Source organism: Myotis brandtii, unplaced genomic scaffold, assembly GCF_000412655.1.
Source record: "Myotis brandtii unplaced genomic scaffold, ASM41265v1 scaffold658, whole genome shotgun sequence".
Taxonomy (NCBI): Eukaryota; Metazoa; Chordata; class Mammalia; order Chiroptera; family Vespertilionidae; genus Myotis; species Myotis brandtii.
This window is the reverse complement of record NW_005370558.1, coordinates 3397959-3414780: the sequence shown is the minus strand read 5'-3', so window position 1 is coordinate 3414780 and position 16822 is coordinate 3397959. Positions and strand designations below refer to the sequence as shown.

Here is a 16822-nt window from a genome sequence, read left to right as displayed (position 1 = left end):
GGGGGGGGCAGAGAGAGAGAGAGGTTGACTGAGAAAGGTAGGAAAAGACAGAAAGACAAAGAGATAAATGTAGGGAAATCCACAAAGAGAAATGGAGAGACAAAGTGTAGAAGAGAAAATATAAGCAATTAATATGTCTTTTTCAAGTTTGGAGCCTCGGTGACCCGGTGAAAGGACATTCTCAGTGTGAAGGTCACCCTGCTCTTGAGTTGGGATTGTAGAGTCCATAGTATATAGTTGCCCCCTCAGATGCATGCCGGTTGCCACCTTTAAAAGATGTTGTATCTGTTGTAATTTCCCAGGGCTGTCCAGGGAATGAGTTTCTGCCTTTCCATTTGAATTACAATGCACTTTTGAGCATCAACTGGAACTTGTCTCGACTACTATTTAAAGGAAGGTTGGCTGTCTGAAAGGCAGCCCAGGGGTTGGGGTGGGAGAGGAGAAGGAAGGGAACGATGTGGTAAATGTCACCTCCTCTGTGAGGACAGGTGCGGCCAGGGGCTGATGTGAGCTGGAGAGCTGTCCCCACATTCAGTCTCCTGGGGGAATGTACTTCAAAGGCGGAAGGCAGGTACGGAAGGGGTTTATTTCAGAGCTGCACGGGTACTGGTTTGTTCCCCGGAGAGTAAATCACCCAGGGACAGTTCTCAAATCCCATCTGTGTGACCTTTCATTCGCCTTTGATGGAGGTGCTCTCTTCCAGCTTGAGGCGCTGTATGTGTTTGCTCCAGGGTATCAAATCCTACTGAGGGCCCACCTTACTCCTGCCTGCTCCTTCTCTGTTTCCTGGGCAGCTTCATCCTCTACCGAACCAGCCACTGCGGTTCACAGCCCCCCCTCCCTTAGGCCCCCTTCCTGGACTGCATTCTCTCCACGGGGAATCTCAGCCATGTTCTCTGCTACCACCCCTACCCTGATGACCCCACTTTACACCTTGGCCTCCAAGTTTCCCTCTGATATTTGCCATCACCCTAGCACCCCTGCCCGTCCCAGCTCTGCCCCACCTGCTAGTCCTTCCCTGTGCTCCCGGGAAGGGCACCGTTGTCTGCTCAGCGCCAGACCAGACACCTAGGAAGCTAGGTGTCCTTTCCAACTTCTCCCTCTCCCTCCCTCCTCCCATTTCCAAACCATCCCGTCTTTTCCAGTTTAATTCCCAAATAGCCCTGGAATTGGCCCACTTCTTTCCACCTAGAGAAGTACCACCTATTCCCCCCAAGCTGATTTTATGTCTTGCCTGGACTCCAGTGTTGGCCTCCTATGGTCTCCCTATATCCACTCTTGTCAACCCAACCACAGTACAGCCCTGAGGACATGGGTTCTCCAGCGAGATAGAATGGAAGGGTAGATATAGGTAGGTAGGTAGGTAGATAGATAGATAGATAGATAGATAAAAATATCTTTATTACCTATAATATTAATATGTAGCATATATGTGGTATGTTTATATATGTGATTTATGTATGAAAGATAGGTATATTTCATTGGTTCATTATATTTATGAAGAGAGAAAGAGAAAGAGATATGTATTATGAGGAACTGGCTCGTGTGATTATAGAGGCTGTGAAAGTTCCAAGTCAAAAATCCGCTCAGCAAACTGGAACTCCAAGAGAGCCAGTTCCATAGCTGGCAGGCTTGAGACCCAAGAACCCATGTTTTAGTTCAAGTCCAAAAGAAAAGAGAAGACCAATGTCCCAGTCTCAAAGAGTCAGGCAGAAGGAGTTCCTTCTTTTTCACAGGAGGTCAGCCTTTGTGTTCTATGTAGGCCTTCAACAGATTTGATGCTGCCCACCCGCATTCGGGAGAGCAATCTGCTTTATTCAGTCTCCTGATTATCTGGTACCCTCACAGATATATCCATACTAATGCTTGACCGATATCTGGACATCAGTGGCCCAGTCAAGTTCGCATATATCATCACTGGATGTTTCTAAAACATGATGACATGTTTCATCATGTCACTCCTCGGATGAAGACTCCTAAGTGCCTTGTCATTGCCCCGGGGCTGATTTCCAAACTCCTCCCCATGGCCCTCTCAGGGAGGATATGTCCCCAGCCAACCTCTCCAGCCCCACCTGCCCCCATGCTGTCTGCCTTTCAGTCACACTGAGCCTCACACCTTAACTATGACATGGGTCAGAGATCTCAGCCAGGCCATGTCCGTGGTCCCAGTGTGGTGGTGGACGGAGGCTGAGTACTGCTGCCCCCATCTCCCCTTAGTTTTCCTTGGAGAGGGCAGGGAGAGCAGAGGTTAAACAAGACTGGACATTCTCTAGCCTGTAGATGCCAGAGGAGAGAGCCAACTTATTTCTCCTCGGAACAATGTAAAAAGAAGATACAGGATGTGGTTCATTAAACACAAATAGGCCCACGAGACTGCCGTTTCTACCAGATGAAATTACCAAAAAAAGCATTTGTTCTCCAGTTTAGATCGAGCCCATCTGGAACGGAACACCCTCGTCTTTTTCCAATTGGTGCGTCCCAAGAATAATAACCCTTTGCATGTGCTCAGCGCAGTGCGCCTCACGGAGCTCTTTCACATACATTATTTCATCCGATTTCCTCCTCGTAGCAGGCCTGGAGGGAGGCACATTCATCTGCATTTCACCCATGGGGAAACTGAGGCATGTTAGCAAGCTGAATCCCAAGCTTGTCGTGGTCCAGAAGAATGTGTAGGGGTGTGTGTGTGTGTGCGCGTGTGCGTGTGTGTGTGTGTGTGTGTGTGTGTGTGTGTGTGTGTGTGTGTTGAGGGGTGACGGGAGCAGGCAACAAGGACTGACTTGTATTGAGCTCCTACAATGGGCCGATAAATCACATGACCCCAGCTGTCTTCATAGTAACCCTATGAGGTGGAGAGAATTCTTCCCATCTTCCAAAGGAGAAACACTCACCTGTGCAAGGTCACTAGCTGGCCACAGGCTGAGGCAGGATTTTCCCCGGGACTGTCTGACTCTGAAGTTCATGCTCTACTGTCTCCCTGTAACAACACGCCGTGTACTGAAAACCAGGTGCCAGGAGGTTCCCTGGGCACTTCTCGTACATGATCTCACTTGACCCGCACAGCAGCCCTCTAATGCTGGTTCCTTTTGCCTGGGAAACGGAGGCTCTGGGTGGGGGAGGATACATCATTCAAAGGCATAGCTGGCAAAAGATATGCTCCCTGGCCTTCTCTTTCTTCCGTCCTTGCTTTCTCCAGTCCTCTCGTCATCGACATTTTGCTATCACGTCACCTTGGTGGGCACTCTGGAAAGAGTTCTGTCTGAGCAGCATTTCTCTTTCCCCTGAAATGGTTAGAAGTACTTGGTCAGGAAGAGTGAGGAACGAGGCAGACAGACCAGCATGAGTCCGGCCAGTCTGATGCCGGCCAGCTGGCGCCAGAGCCTTGTTTCCTAGCAACGCCTGGGCTGTGGGTCAGGGTGCAGGCTCTGAGCCAGGCCCTGCAGACGGACTTGACCATTGGTCCATTGGGCTGGCCTGATTGTCTACACCTGACACACCAGTCCTAGGCCCCAGGGGTTCCTCCTTAGGGCCCACGGGGTCTACATTTCTGATTTCTCCCATCCCACAGGTGTCCAGGGACAGGGGAGGCTCCTTTTGGAGATCTTTGTCCAAGATGTCCCTGAGGTCTGTGGCACCAGAATCATTGAAACCTACAGCGGGAAATGTCTTTAATTTAATAAATCTGTTAATACAGATGGTGAAATAGAGCCCCAGGGAGAATAAGCAAGTCGCTCAAAGGGAACTTTGTCATTGAAAGCATTAGAACTCGAATTAGATTCCTTTCTTCCCTCCTTCATCCAAGAAAGTGTGTTGAGAGGCAATTCAAGAGCCCATGTGTCCAAAGATATCTATTTTTTGTGACAGTTTTATTGAGATCTAGTTTACATACCACACAATCAGAGGTGTCTTTTGAGCCTTGTCTTCCAGTGGCGACTTTGCACCAAGACAAAGTTCTGATTGCGTTTCCAGAAGGGCACGCATCGTTTTATTATGTGATCATTGAGAAGAGTCTCTGAGGAAATGCTCCCTCCCACCTTCCAGCCGCAGCCCGTTCTGTGTGGCAGCCATGGTCAGTGATTCAGGGAGGCAGCTGGCGGGAGGAGCAGGCAGTGGAGGAACAGCTGGGGCTGCATGTGACCCAAGTGTTCATCCAAGTCCACACCGGAGCTGAGCTGGCTGACCCCTGCCCTGGCTTTAACCAGCAACAATTTAGTGTCTGCTATGTGCCGGGTACTGTGCTAGGCACTGTCGATGCAACAGTAAAGTCAATGTCACACGGCCTTCCCAGAGCTCAGTCTGGTATTGGAGAGATGGGAACGAGGAAAGCACAGTGCCACGTGCAGACGCTAGAAGGAGGCAACCCGAAGTGTGCCACGGCCACCTGACTCCAACGGTGTGGTGGGTCAGGAAGGGCACCCCCCAAAACTTGGAGGAGGTAAGATTTGGTAGCATAAGTAGGCAGAGCGAGGGAGAGCGATTCCGGTAGCAAGGCAAGCACGTACAATACAGGTCCTAAGATAAGGCGGTGGGGGGCGGGGGCAGTGGATTGAGCAGATTGCCAGAGAGAGAGGAAGCAGTGCTGAGATGAACGTAGAAAGGTGGTTATCTAGGAACCAGACCCACTAATGCACAGGCCATGGGAGGAATGTGCCCTTTTCCTCGGAGCAGTGTAAGGCCATTTAAAGGCTTTATTTATTATCAGTAGCATTTGCATCTCGGAGTTCCACTCTGGCTGGTGTGTGATGCGGCTTGATTTGGGAAGGGAGGAAGTGTATGCAGGATGCTAGATTCGGGTGGGGAAGATCGGTTAGGAAGCTATAGTAGTTGTTTCAGGAAACAATAATAGCAGCTTATACTTAATAGTTGTGAGGCGGAAGAAAAGAGTAAATGAATGTGAACAACATTAAGTTGCTAGTTTGATGGGAATGTTATCATTGAATGGTGGTGGGAGGTGGGACGTGAGGGAAATGATTAGAGGTGGGGACAAGGTTTCTGGCTTAAGTGCCTGAGTCCATGCTGCTATCTCTTAAGCAGAACAAAAGAACAGAAGGTGTTGGAGAGCTGAGTTCAGTTTTGAATATGCCGAGTGTAAGGTTTCTAAGGGATATTGGCATGTAATGCACTAGCTCACAATTGGCACATTACTGGGCAATATAAAATGGATACAGATATATATGGACATATATATGCAGGTGATCAAAAGAAAGGTACCGCCTGAAAAATGCAGGTTTGAGGCCTAGTTGTGTAGATAATTGAAGTCATAGCAGAAGGCAGTGCCCTCCAGCATGAAAGTAAAGTTGCCCTTTCGCAACGCCTTTCCTTGGGGAGCTGTTTCTCTTTCCACACCCAGGATTGTTTTGATGTTTTATTTAGAGGCGTGAGGTCATTCAGGAGTGGCCCCTGCTCTTCCTTTTGGCCCGTTTTCCTTGTGTGCAATGCTCTGTGCGGTGAAGAACAGTCCTTTGCACATTAACGAGGTTGGGATTACTCTCCCCATTTCACTGAGGAGACAAACGGCCATATCTGGCCACAGTCACCAGAGCAGATGGGCACTGCACAGACTTCCAGGGGTTTGCTTTATCGTTTGTCCCTCTCATTGAGCTAACAATTAACCAGTCTTCTGTGCAGGGTCAGGGTACATGTGCCCATTTGTGGGTGTCACTCCTCCTAGGGTGTCGATCACTGCCCGTGTTTTTCTCCCAGATGCAGCCCCTGAGTCTTGGATCGGGTGAGGAAATACTAGTAGGCATGCCAGCTCCCTCCACCCTTGGAGCCATGCTTTTTTAAATTGAACTTGATTCCTGATACTTTTACAAAATCACCAAAACTGTCACACACATTTCGGATCCTTGGGCCTGAGATAGTTATTATTTTTAAGTGTAAATATTGAATGCCATTTCATAAACACATATGGTTTCATTCATGAGGTTTCTCAGAAATTAAATTCACACAGCTTTCGTCTATCTCCTTATGAAGTTGTTCTCCATGTTTAACTTTGCACAGTTGTTGTCACTGGAGCAGTGAGATGGGCTCCCACCCAATGTGGGGTCAGATGATGGAACTGGTGATGCCCCACAGACACCGAGAGGATGTAAAAAGATGTGCCACTCAGATAACGAAGCTTTCTGGGGAGAGCGAGGTCCCAGAATGGCCTGCGAGCAGGGGGAGGAGACGGGCGTGGCTCTTATGTAATGGCTGGGGGATGGAGTGCCGGGGGGTCCCCATGTGCCTTTGAAGATGAGGGCAAACTGTGGCTGAGCGGCTGTTGAATGGGAAATGAACATAACATTTGAGGCAAATCTATGACTGCAAAGCATTTGCCAGTTGTTGATTGGATGGAATCAGTAATTTCAGTACTAGGTATGGGAGCCTTATGGGCAGGACCTCAGCATTAACAGGTTGGAGCACCCATCCTGAGGGGTGAAGCACAGGCTACGAGATTAGGATGTGGAGGTGATAATCACTTTATTTCTAAATAGGTCTTTTATAAGGGTTTCAAATCTCAAAGGCCCTGTTTAAACAGGGCCATATTAACCATGTTAACTAATGGGAGGAGGAGATCCATGGGGTCCCATTTTGGCAAGCCAATGTGACAGCAACTTAATTCAACTTTAATTTATGCCTCATTGGGTCAGAGTGGCCATACCCAGTATGGATATTTTAGGGTAACGGGTGCTGTAGCTCTGGAGAATTTCTGGCAAGGCAGTAGTTACAATGATTAAGGAGAGGCATACCTCTTTCTCTTCTTTAGTGTCCTAAAATGTCTTTAGTAACTCCCCTCCTATTATAGGGGGTACTTTGTCTAAATGTAGGGAAATGCCCATGTGCATGTAACTCTAATTTGAGCCCCAGAATTGATTAAGGCTATGTTGGTGCATTTCTGCAGATGTTAAAGCTTAGTTTAGAACCCATATTGTGGGGGTGCAAAAGCCAATTGGCAACTTTTAACTTTTTGTTGTATAAAATCTTTTAGTAAATTGTAGGTGTCTAATAGGGTCCGATTGTGGACCTCTGCTTCAGTTTTTTTGTTTGTTTGTTTCTTTCCTCTGGTATTCATTTCTTTTTTTCTTTTGGTGGTTACTGTATATAGTTCATTGGGTGGGTTGGGGGAGTCCTCTCTATCCTGCTCATATTTATAAATGTCTTCCTCCAGAGAGGGGCAAATCCCTATCATTAGGATTAGGGCTCATGCCGTGGTTGCGTTATAGGGTTTAAGGGCCACGGACTGAAGTCAGACTTGAATGACGCCTTTGGGTATGCCACGAGGGAGCGATGGGTACTTCCCCCTGTAACCCTGGAGATCAGGATCCTTTTCTGGCAGCAGGGACAGAGCAGCGGTGCAGACAGCCGGTGGACCCCGAGGGAGTCATCTGCTTGTAGAGTGTGGTCCACGGCGTTCCACACGGTGACCGTCCTCCCTGCACCTGAGCCACCACCAGTGAACCCACATTTTGTGCAGGGTGTGCTTCCGAGCCCTCTATAGACGGGACAATGTGTGGTTGCAACAAAAGGCCAGTAGTCCCAGGGCAGTACTCCCAAGAGTAATTCCCCCGAGTGTGGTCACAGCCTTCGCTGCAATCTAGGCACATGCGTCAACCTGAGACACACGCGTTTGGACCCAGAGAACCCAGGGCTACTTTATTCCTGTTCTTAAATGCCAGTTATCAAGCTTCCCCCTTAGTTCAGTTGCATCTATAACAGAGACTTGGTGGGGCTCAGGCAGCACAGCTCAAAGCCCCAGCTTGCCAGTGAGTGACCCAAGAAACAAGCTAGCCAGCAGCAGAGCCCTTAGCAAATCCAAGCGAGAAGAAAGCCACCCAGTGATGGTGGTCATTGCCGAAAACACTGGTTAGTGTGCCAATTGTTGTGGCTATCCATAGACCGGAGGGGGAACCCCCAAAACTGTTAAGGCTGAACCAAGGTAGGTACCAGTTGGGTACGAAAAGGTTTATAACTCACATAACGAGGCTTTCTGGGGAGAGCAGGGTAGGTTCCTAAGTGGTTCGGAAATGACTTGAGAGCCGGAAAAGACCAGCTTGGATTGCTAGTATATGGTGGTGCGGAGGTGGGGCTGGGTGAGAGCTTCCATGCTGGGCGCGGGCTTGTGTGGTTTGAGCTTCTCACTGGCCCCAAAGGTGGACGTATTCAAGCTTTCTCATCAGCATGTCCAGATGTGGGGCAGATGAAGGGGGAATGATGGGTTTTGAAAGCTGTCAGCATCAAACACTGAAAAGGAGAGTGAGACTCTTACAAAACTGTATCGAGATTACAAGACTCATTTGGCTCAGGCTTTTGAGGGGAAGCAATTTGGTATTATTTCAGGATTTTAAAAAGGCAGAAAATGTATTTCTGAGACAAATGACATCAGGGAGTCTCAGGAAGGAGATAGAGTAAAATATGGGGAGGGGTGACTTTTCAAACTACACCTTCTCCTTCCACCTCAGCCCCGCTCCGGTCTCCAAGAGAATTCTTATCTGCACCGTCCCACGTCTGTGAAAACAAAACCTCACTGAGCCATGGCTACTGATAGGAATTAGTGATGCAGCTTAGGGCAGGGGAAAGGAACACTGGCATTATTACTTAAAGGGGGGGAGGGGGTCATCAATAGATGGGTCACTTTAAACCCTGTAATGCCCCCTCACTCTTGTGTGGTTTGAACTTCCTGCTGGTACCAATGTCTCACTTCTCCCTACAATGTTGTACCTTGATTTCTGATATTCCCTCTACTTGCAAGGCCCTTCAGCAACCAGATCCTTCCAAGGAGAAGTAGCCTATTCTCAAACGTCCGGCATTCTACTTCTATCTTGTACCGCTTACTCTTCAGCATGTTTGTATTGTTTCTTACGTATCCTATTTCTCCAGCTGGACCACAGGCTACCTGACTGCAGGATTCACGATTGAGTCATCTTTGCATCCTATACTCATATAACGACTGCCAGTAGATGTCTTATACATATTTAAGGAGTGACTGAATGAATGAGTAGAATCTCAGATCTTAATATTCTGTGAAGATATACTGTGGCATCATAACCGGGCAAACTGAGTAAATCGCCAAAAGAAATTCTTGGTTTTATCTATAGAGGAAAGACGTGTGTGACTCACACCCACACACATAAAAACTCTTCACGTTTTTAATCAGGATTTCAGTGAGTTACTAAACGACTTTCCTTTGAGGGAAATAGCTTTCCCTCACTAGTTTCATATAACCCTTCTATCACAAAAATGTGGGTAATCTTGAGATACATTTATTATAAAAATATTTACCACTACTGAAAGTTTATGAATGTCTGGAAGTGTACCAGGTGTTATACATCCATCATTTCTTCAGAATAATGCAGGAAACAGCATCGGGTTATTACTAATGAGTAAACTGCGGTTTTGAGGCTAAAGGACTCAGTGGTCATAGTAAGTGGGGGGACCAGGACTAAACTCAGGACCTAACTTCTAATTGGGTCAAATTGTGGACCTCTGTTTACAGTTTTATTTCAGTTTCATTTGTTTGCTTGTTTCCTCTTCCTGTATTCATTTTTCTTTTCGTAGTTACTGTATATAGTTTGATGGGGAGGGGGGGGAGCTCTTTACCTGCTCACATTTATATGTTGTTTTTTCTCCAGAGAGTTGCAAATTTTAAACTATCATATGTTATATTGCCTCCAACCTAACAGTGAGATTTATGGTTTATTTTAATTATTTGAGTTAATGAATATTGACCTGGAGGAAAAAAATCATTTTATGCTAGTCTCTAGCCATCTACAGAAATAGCTAAAGGTTCAATGACTCCATTGAACCTTTCAAAAAGTTCCTACTGGGACACATCGCTGGAGTTTTGCATCTGCCCTCCAGCAATCCCACTTTCCCTCCAATAGGTTTTAAATTAAAAAGCCAGGCAGTGCCCCTGCATCATCGATGCAAATCAGAAATCTCCCCCAGTGTCAGCGTGAAAAATCTGCATCATTCATGGACAGGAGAAGGAAGCCTTTGCCCCTGCAATGGAAACCACGTTTTCTGAATTAGATCCCTTGGAATACACTGTCCCATTATCTTTACATTCTTGCAGCAACCCTTTAAAACACAAGCTATCGTGTCATTTTACCAGGTGAGGAAACTGTAGCTCAACAGAGTGATATAGCTGGTAATTGACCTAAGGTCATATTTGGGGGGCAGAGTGAGCAACTGGACCAACGTGGGGCTGGTTACCAAAGTCAGGGTCTTTCCACCACTTCCATGTAAACACGAGAAAGTTATAGGAAGGGTTGTACAAAAACATTGGGGGGAAACTCAACCAAATTCTAGTTGATTAAGAAATCAATTAAAATCATAGAGCCAGAAGGGATTTTAGCGATGATCTAGTGCCAGTGGTCGGCAAACTCATTAGTCAACAGAGCCAAATATCAACAGTACAACGATTGAAATTTTGAGAGCCAGATTTTTTAAACTTAAACTATATAGGTAGGTACATTGTTATTAACTTAATTAGGGTACTCCTAAGGCTTAGGAAGAGCCACACTCAAGGGGCCAAAGAGCCGCATGTGACTCGCGAGCCGCAGTTTGCTGACCACTGATCTAATCCATACTCCTTATTGTATAAGGAGATGCAGGTGTATGGTGATCACCTGAGGCCACATGGCTACTTAAGAGTCAGAGCTGAGACTCAGCCCCAGACCGAGCCCAGTGACTTTCCCACTAGAATAGTCATCCTGGAGCGGCCTCACTAACTTCACTTGGCCAGGGTACCATGAATATTAATGATATTGACAAAAGAGAGCCATAGGGCTCTAGTCTAAGTGTGTATTCTGCTAAATAGCCTCCTGCCTCATTACTGCTGTGCTTGTGTAATTCATCCAGGCATCTCCCGTTTCACATCTGTAATTCATCTGGAGATCCCTTGAGGGGCTGCACGGCCTGAGTGTAGATCAGCAGGCTGGTCAGGTGCGAGGTAGAGGCCCAAGTTTCACACGAGGCTCTGCCCTTCCATTTCCCTCCTGCAGGCATGGGTAACACTTCACTTTTCAGAAGCCATTAATTAGTACTGGATTAAAAGCACCACTATGTAAGCATTACTCACCCTACCTGTAAGACTTCAGCCACGTTTATCCTACTGATTGGAATAATGAGTGGCCCTCTGTGGACTGCCTCCTGCTGGAGTATAGTACACACTGTACGATCCTTATAGTCTTTCAGACACTGCCTGCCCCTGGCCTTTGGGGAAGTCCAGGGCAATGGAACACTAGATTTCAAATACTTCAGACAGGAAAGACTGTGAAATAATTTCTGAGAAAGTAGACACATCGATAATATAATTATCATTAAATTATTTTCTGAAACCTGGGACAGTACCTGGCTCACAGTAGGTACTCAGTAAATGTTGAATGGATCATGGCTCCGAAGCCTTAAATTCTAAGAATGATAAAGGAAAGCTGGGCCGTAACCAACCTGTAAGTCATTTGTTTGCCTTTGGTGTTTTTTGTTTTGTGTTGCTTTTGTATGATTATAAAAGGGCTTGCCTGAGAGTATTTACCCACCATAAGGGGCTGTGTGAGAAAGACGCAGGTTCTGGGAGGACCCATCACCGTTGAGTCCAGTAAATAACAGCCAGTTAAGAATGGGAGGGCGTTCTCCAAACTAGACACCATGCCAGGTGCCTGTAGCCAGCTATTACAGTTAGCCCTCGATAACGCTCAACTCTATGGGCCAATAACTGCAATATGGTTATTTATACAGCACTGGACACATGAGAAGGTAGAGCGGTAGAGCGATGGTAAGAAGGAATGGCGGTCAGCTTTACTTGGAGACGTGTGGCTGGGGGAGATGCCTGAGGAGGGTTCTGGTTGCCCATTGGGAACGTGTAAAATAGGAAGGCGGGCAGGTACTGTTTCGAGTGGTCGGGCAGCTTCAGTCTTTTGAACAACTCAATAAAAGAAGATAGTAATCGCTATCATTTCATGGGAACGCCAAGAACTGTCCCCAAGAACTGGGACTTCTACATCTGTGATCTCACGTCTTACACACTTCCTGGATGCAGGATCCGTTTTCATCTTTTTCAAGAAGAGGAATGGTTAAATGACTCGGCCGTGGCTGCAGGGCTAATGAGATGGACAGGGGATAAGCAATGCCGTAGCTTGGTGCTCTTCAGCAAATGTTCTGTAGATTCACAGGACTTTTGCAGGGGTGCACAGGTGAGGGTTGCTGAAGCCTGTCCTTCAGTCCACAGATCTGCTCACCCGGAGCGGCTGCTCCCTGACCTAGTCTACATACAGACCTGCATGTACGACTTTATTTGAATAAGGGTACTGCTGCTTTAAAAAAAAATAATTGAGCAAATTAGTTTCTGGGGGTTATACTCTGCAATTTAGTCAACATGGTAGATAACTGAAGCTAAGCACAGCCTAAAATACTCAGATCAAAGGAAGAAACACATGCAGACCACACTTATTTCCGTCCTGAGCCCGGAACCCTGCTGTCCTCGCATGCAGTTCGGAGATGGGCAGACCTGAACGCGGAATGCCAGCAGCGGTAGCATTTCCTTCCAAAAGCACCAGCAGCTCCATGACCCCAGGCCTAGTTCACTTAGAGCAAGCCAGCCCGGCATAGTCATTTCCCTGCAGAAAACCACGTTCCAAGGGCCTCCGACACTGTTACTGCCTCAGCAAGTCCCTCGCTGACAGCCAAGACGGACCTCCTGCTGTCGGCTGCAGTACAGAGAAAGTGGCTCTAATTAACTAGCGGCCTCATCTGTGATGCACTTGTAATTGGATCAATTTCCTCTCAAGTATACGATCTTTGCAAACCGGATGCAATTTCATAATCAGAACATGGGGCTTTTCTCCAGGTGAAAAGTACAAGACAAATTTGTTCAACATCACTTTATCTCCTTTCTTATTGTTTGGCAGCGATTCCCACAGAAGCAAAATAAAAAAAAAAGAGCCAAAGCAACACCACCTTCTACCACCAAAAACACAATTTTGAGTAGCTCAGCTTAGCACATTGTTTCCATGAATGCGAGGTAACTGCTCTCTGGCTTGCCTTCAGCCCTGCACCCACGGCAAGATGTGCAGCTTAGTAAATGCCAAAGCTTGAGGAATGTTGTCACAAATCCCTTCACCCACTTCTAGTCTGAAAAGCATAAGGCTTCTTCCTTTTTGAATTGTAACTGTAAGGTTAAAGCAGAAAGTAGGAGGCTCAGTTTAGAACAGGGTGTGGGTGACTCTAGACCAGAAGTGGGGAACCTTTTTTCTGCCAAGGGCCATTTGGATATTTATAACATTACTAGAGGCCTGGTGCAGAACATTTGTGCATTGAGGGGTCGGGGGGCCCTCAGGCCAGCCTGCGCCCTCTTGGGGGGATGTCCGCCTGCTGGCTTAGGCCCGCTCCCCCGAGGGGTCCTTAGCGCTGCTGTGGAGGTTGGAGAGGCTCCCACCTCCACTGCTGCACTCACCAGCCATGAGCCCGGCTTCTGGCTGAGCAGCGCGCCCCCTGTGGGAGTGCACTGACCACCAGAGGGCAGCTCCTGCATTGAGCGTCTGCCCCCTGGTGGTCAGTGCACATCATAGCAACCAGTAGTTCCGCTGTTTGGTCAATTTGCATATTAGCCTTTTATTATATAGGATAGGATTCCTGGGCCATACAAAATTGTCAACTTAAAAATTAGTCTGCTATATTTGGTTAAACATTTAATTAATTCACTCCTAATGCCTTGGCAGGGCCAGACCAAATGATTTCTCGGGCCTTACACTGCTTGTTGGCCAGGCATTCCCCACCCCAGCTCTAGACCTTGGCGGCTGCTTCTGTACACACATATACATAAGATTGGGAATTAGATTGAATTACCTTTACATAATGGTGATTTGGGCTGAATTTTGAGCTGGGTAGATTCTTAATGCTCTCAAAGGATGCAGTGCCAGACATGGAAGACAAACAGTGTGGAAACAAAACAACTTACCCATTTCCTCACCTCACAAAGCCCATATTTAATTAAAAGATGAACACCAACCAACTAGCATGGCTCAGTGGTTGAGCATCGATCTACGAACCAGGTCACAATTCAATTCCAACTCTGGGAACATGCCCGAGTTGCAAGTTTGATCCCCAGTGGGGGACATGCAGGAGGCAGCCAATTATTATCATCATTGATGTTTCTATCGCTCTCTCCCTCTCCCTTCCTCTCTGAAATCAATAAAAATATGTTAAGGAAAAAAAAAAAGACGAAAACCAGTGACAAAGAAACAGTTATCAATTATTTAATGCTTGACAGAGGAATGGAAAGAAACCCCAAAAACAAGTATTATACACTTACTTGAGGGAAATACAGAATAAGGACCCAACAATTTTGTTTCACTAATGAAATGGGATGCATCCCCCTCCCCACTCGGTTGGCACTGGCCTGTGTTGTACAGTCCAAGTCCACAGACAGCTCTCAGCACAGGTCAGTGGACAGAGGTAGGATGAAAAATGATGAGCTCCAGAGACCATCCAACAGTGTCTGCTGTGACTATATCAGCATTATGTTTATTACCATCTTCCTGTGCTTTGGCATAATTCCAATCCATAGGCTCCTTTAAAAGGCAAGCAACATCCAGACTCAAGTCTTCAACATCAACCAACTAGGGTCGATCCATTCTTTGTCACATCCACAAGTAGAGACCAATCAGAGATGGCACGAAGCACCCAGAGCCGAGAGGTGCTGATTCCCGGAGGGACGGTGTATCTCCCTTGGTGGCACTGAATGAGCTTTCACGCTGGTAAAGGTGGTCAGACCTGAGATGTCAACCCACAGGATAGGAGGTCCGGAATGTCACTGAAAGATGGGGCTGATCCCACTGGAGCACCCACACTGAGGGCAGCAGAGCTGAAGAGGAAGTGTCACAGAGGAAACGCACTACAACAGGAAGGAAATCACAGCCCAGGGTCTTCAAAGCCGAGAGAGAGGAAAATGGACCAGGGTGCATTCAATACAAGGGCAAACTTCAAATACAGGGCAAAAGGCTCTACTGAAGCCTCGGAAGTGCCTAAGTTCTCATCAAACTTCAGCTAACCCCAGCCTGGGTCTGATGTGAGGCAATGCATCTGATAAAGCTCTAAATGTAGGGGGGAACTAATGCAAAGAAAAACAACTAAAACAGCTTCTAAAATTCTAGGGCTAGCTAGCTGGAATGGGGACACAGGGCAGGTCTACTCTATAGTACCACCAATAACCAAGGAATAAGGGGAGAGGATGTTGGCCAGGGTACAGAGGCGACTCCTATTTCTCCCTAAGGGGTGGAATATCTTCTCAGGTGGTAGCTGTAAATCTTGATGCAATGATCCCAACAGTCCAAGACCAGCAGCTGCCCCTTAGGAGTGAGGGCAATGCCCACTGGACAGGTGAGCCCCTCTCGAATGAGGACACTATAGCCCCCACCCTTGGGAAAGTGGAGAATTTCCTTGCGACTGCTGTCAGCCACGATGAGGTCACCGCGGGCATCCACGCACATGCCAGCAATGCAGCGGAAGTCCTCATTCTCCGAGAAGAAGTGGCTGATCTGGCGGCCCAGCTGCCCATCGGAGGCCACAGAGCCGATGGAGAAGCCGCCCTCCAGGTGGTGCTCATTCTGCCGATTCTCCAAATTGAGGCCCAAGCCCTGGGTGAAGTAGACGGTGCCCTCAGCATCACAGGTGACAAATTTGGGGCGTACGGCACTGCAGAGGCAGCTGTACTTGACCACCCCCGCTTCTCGGTCAACGGTGAAGCACCAGAGCTTCCCACCTTCCACATCAGTCACCACGAACTGGCCGGACAGGAGGGCGGTGACGCCCCAGGGTTTGCTCAGCTGGCTCCTGTGACAGGCCACACAGTGGCCATCCAGGGTGTACACCTTGAAAGAGTTGTCATAGCTGTCAGTCACACCGATCAGCCCGTGGCAGTTCATGGCCACGGAGAGGGGAGTGAGGTTGGGCAGATCAGCCCCCAGGAAGCTCAGCACGAAGCTGTCAATGCCGCTGGGGCTGCGGCGGATCTCCTTCAGAAAGCCTTTGCGGGTAAAGACTTGGATTCGGTAGTTGCCGCGGTCAGCGACCAGCACCTCGCCCTGACTGGTGGCGTAGAGGCTGACGGGAAGGTTGAACATGCCCGGGGTGCTGCCCTTGGCGCCCATCTTCTTGAGAAAGAGACACTGCTGGATGCCGGCGCCTGTCTCGGAACCCCGCTGCTTAGCAGGCGAGGCCCTGGGGCTGGCCCCCGCCTCCTCGGGGCTCATGTCCATCTCTCGAAATGTCACAGAGGCGGACGCCGCAGAGGCTGCAGCCTCCATGGCCCAGGAATCTTCCATGTTGACTGTCCGGGGCTTCTTGACAGCCTGCCCGATTTGGAGGGGGCCCACGTGGCCGACCTTGAGGAGCTCCACGTCCTGCAGGGTGAGCTCTCGGGGCAGGCTGGCAGTGAGCTCGGGCTCCTCCTCGTCCGCCGTCTCCTCCAGCAGCGCCACGTCTGCCTGCTTGATCTTGGCCAGGAAGTAGTCACAGCGAGACACAGCCTGCACCTCGGCGATGTTGAGCAGGTAGCTCTGCTCCTCCAGCGCTAGACTGTTGCATTTCTCAGCCTCGGCCAGCGAGCCCGTGAAGAACTTGCGGGAGCGAGCCAGCTCCTCCTGGACCCTGCGCTCCTCGTGCCCGTACTCCTGCAGGACGGCTTTGTACCTGGCCTGCAGGTCCTTGGACACACCCTCCAAGGCCGCCTTCCGCCGCTGCAGCTCCCCCACCAGCTCCCGCAGATGGGCCAACTTCTCGCCAAACTCCCGGCGCCGCTCCTCGGCGGCCTCTTTCACGGGGAGCGTGCAGTGGCCAGGGGGCT

General features: G+C 48.5%; 2 protein-coding genes across 3 annotated transcripts in view; one reads left to right on the top strand and one right to left on the bottom strand.

The window, feature by feature from the left end:
* ASTN2 (astrotactin 2) overlaps window positions 1-16822 on the top strand; it is a 668892-nt gene that overhangs the window by 443571 nt on the left and 208499 nt on the right. The gene's annotated exons all lie outside the window — the stretch shown is intronic.
* TRIM32 (tripartite motif containing 32) overlaps window positions 14217-16822 on the bottom strand; it is an 11627-nt gene continuing 9021 nt past the window's right edge. The window contains exon 3 of the mRNA XM_014528885.1: window positions 14217-16820. Within this exon, the coding sequence (XP_014384371.1) occupies window positions 15246-16820 (1575 nt within the window). The 3' untranslated portion in view covers window positions 14217-15245. The remainder of the gene's footprint in view (window positions 16821-16822) is intronic.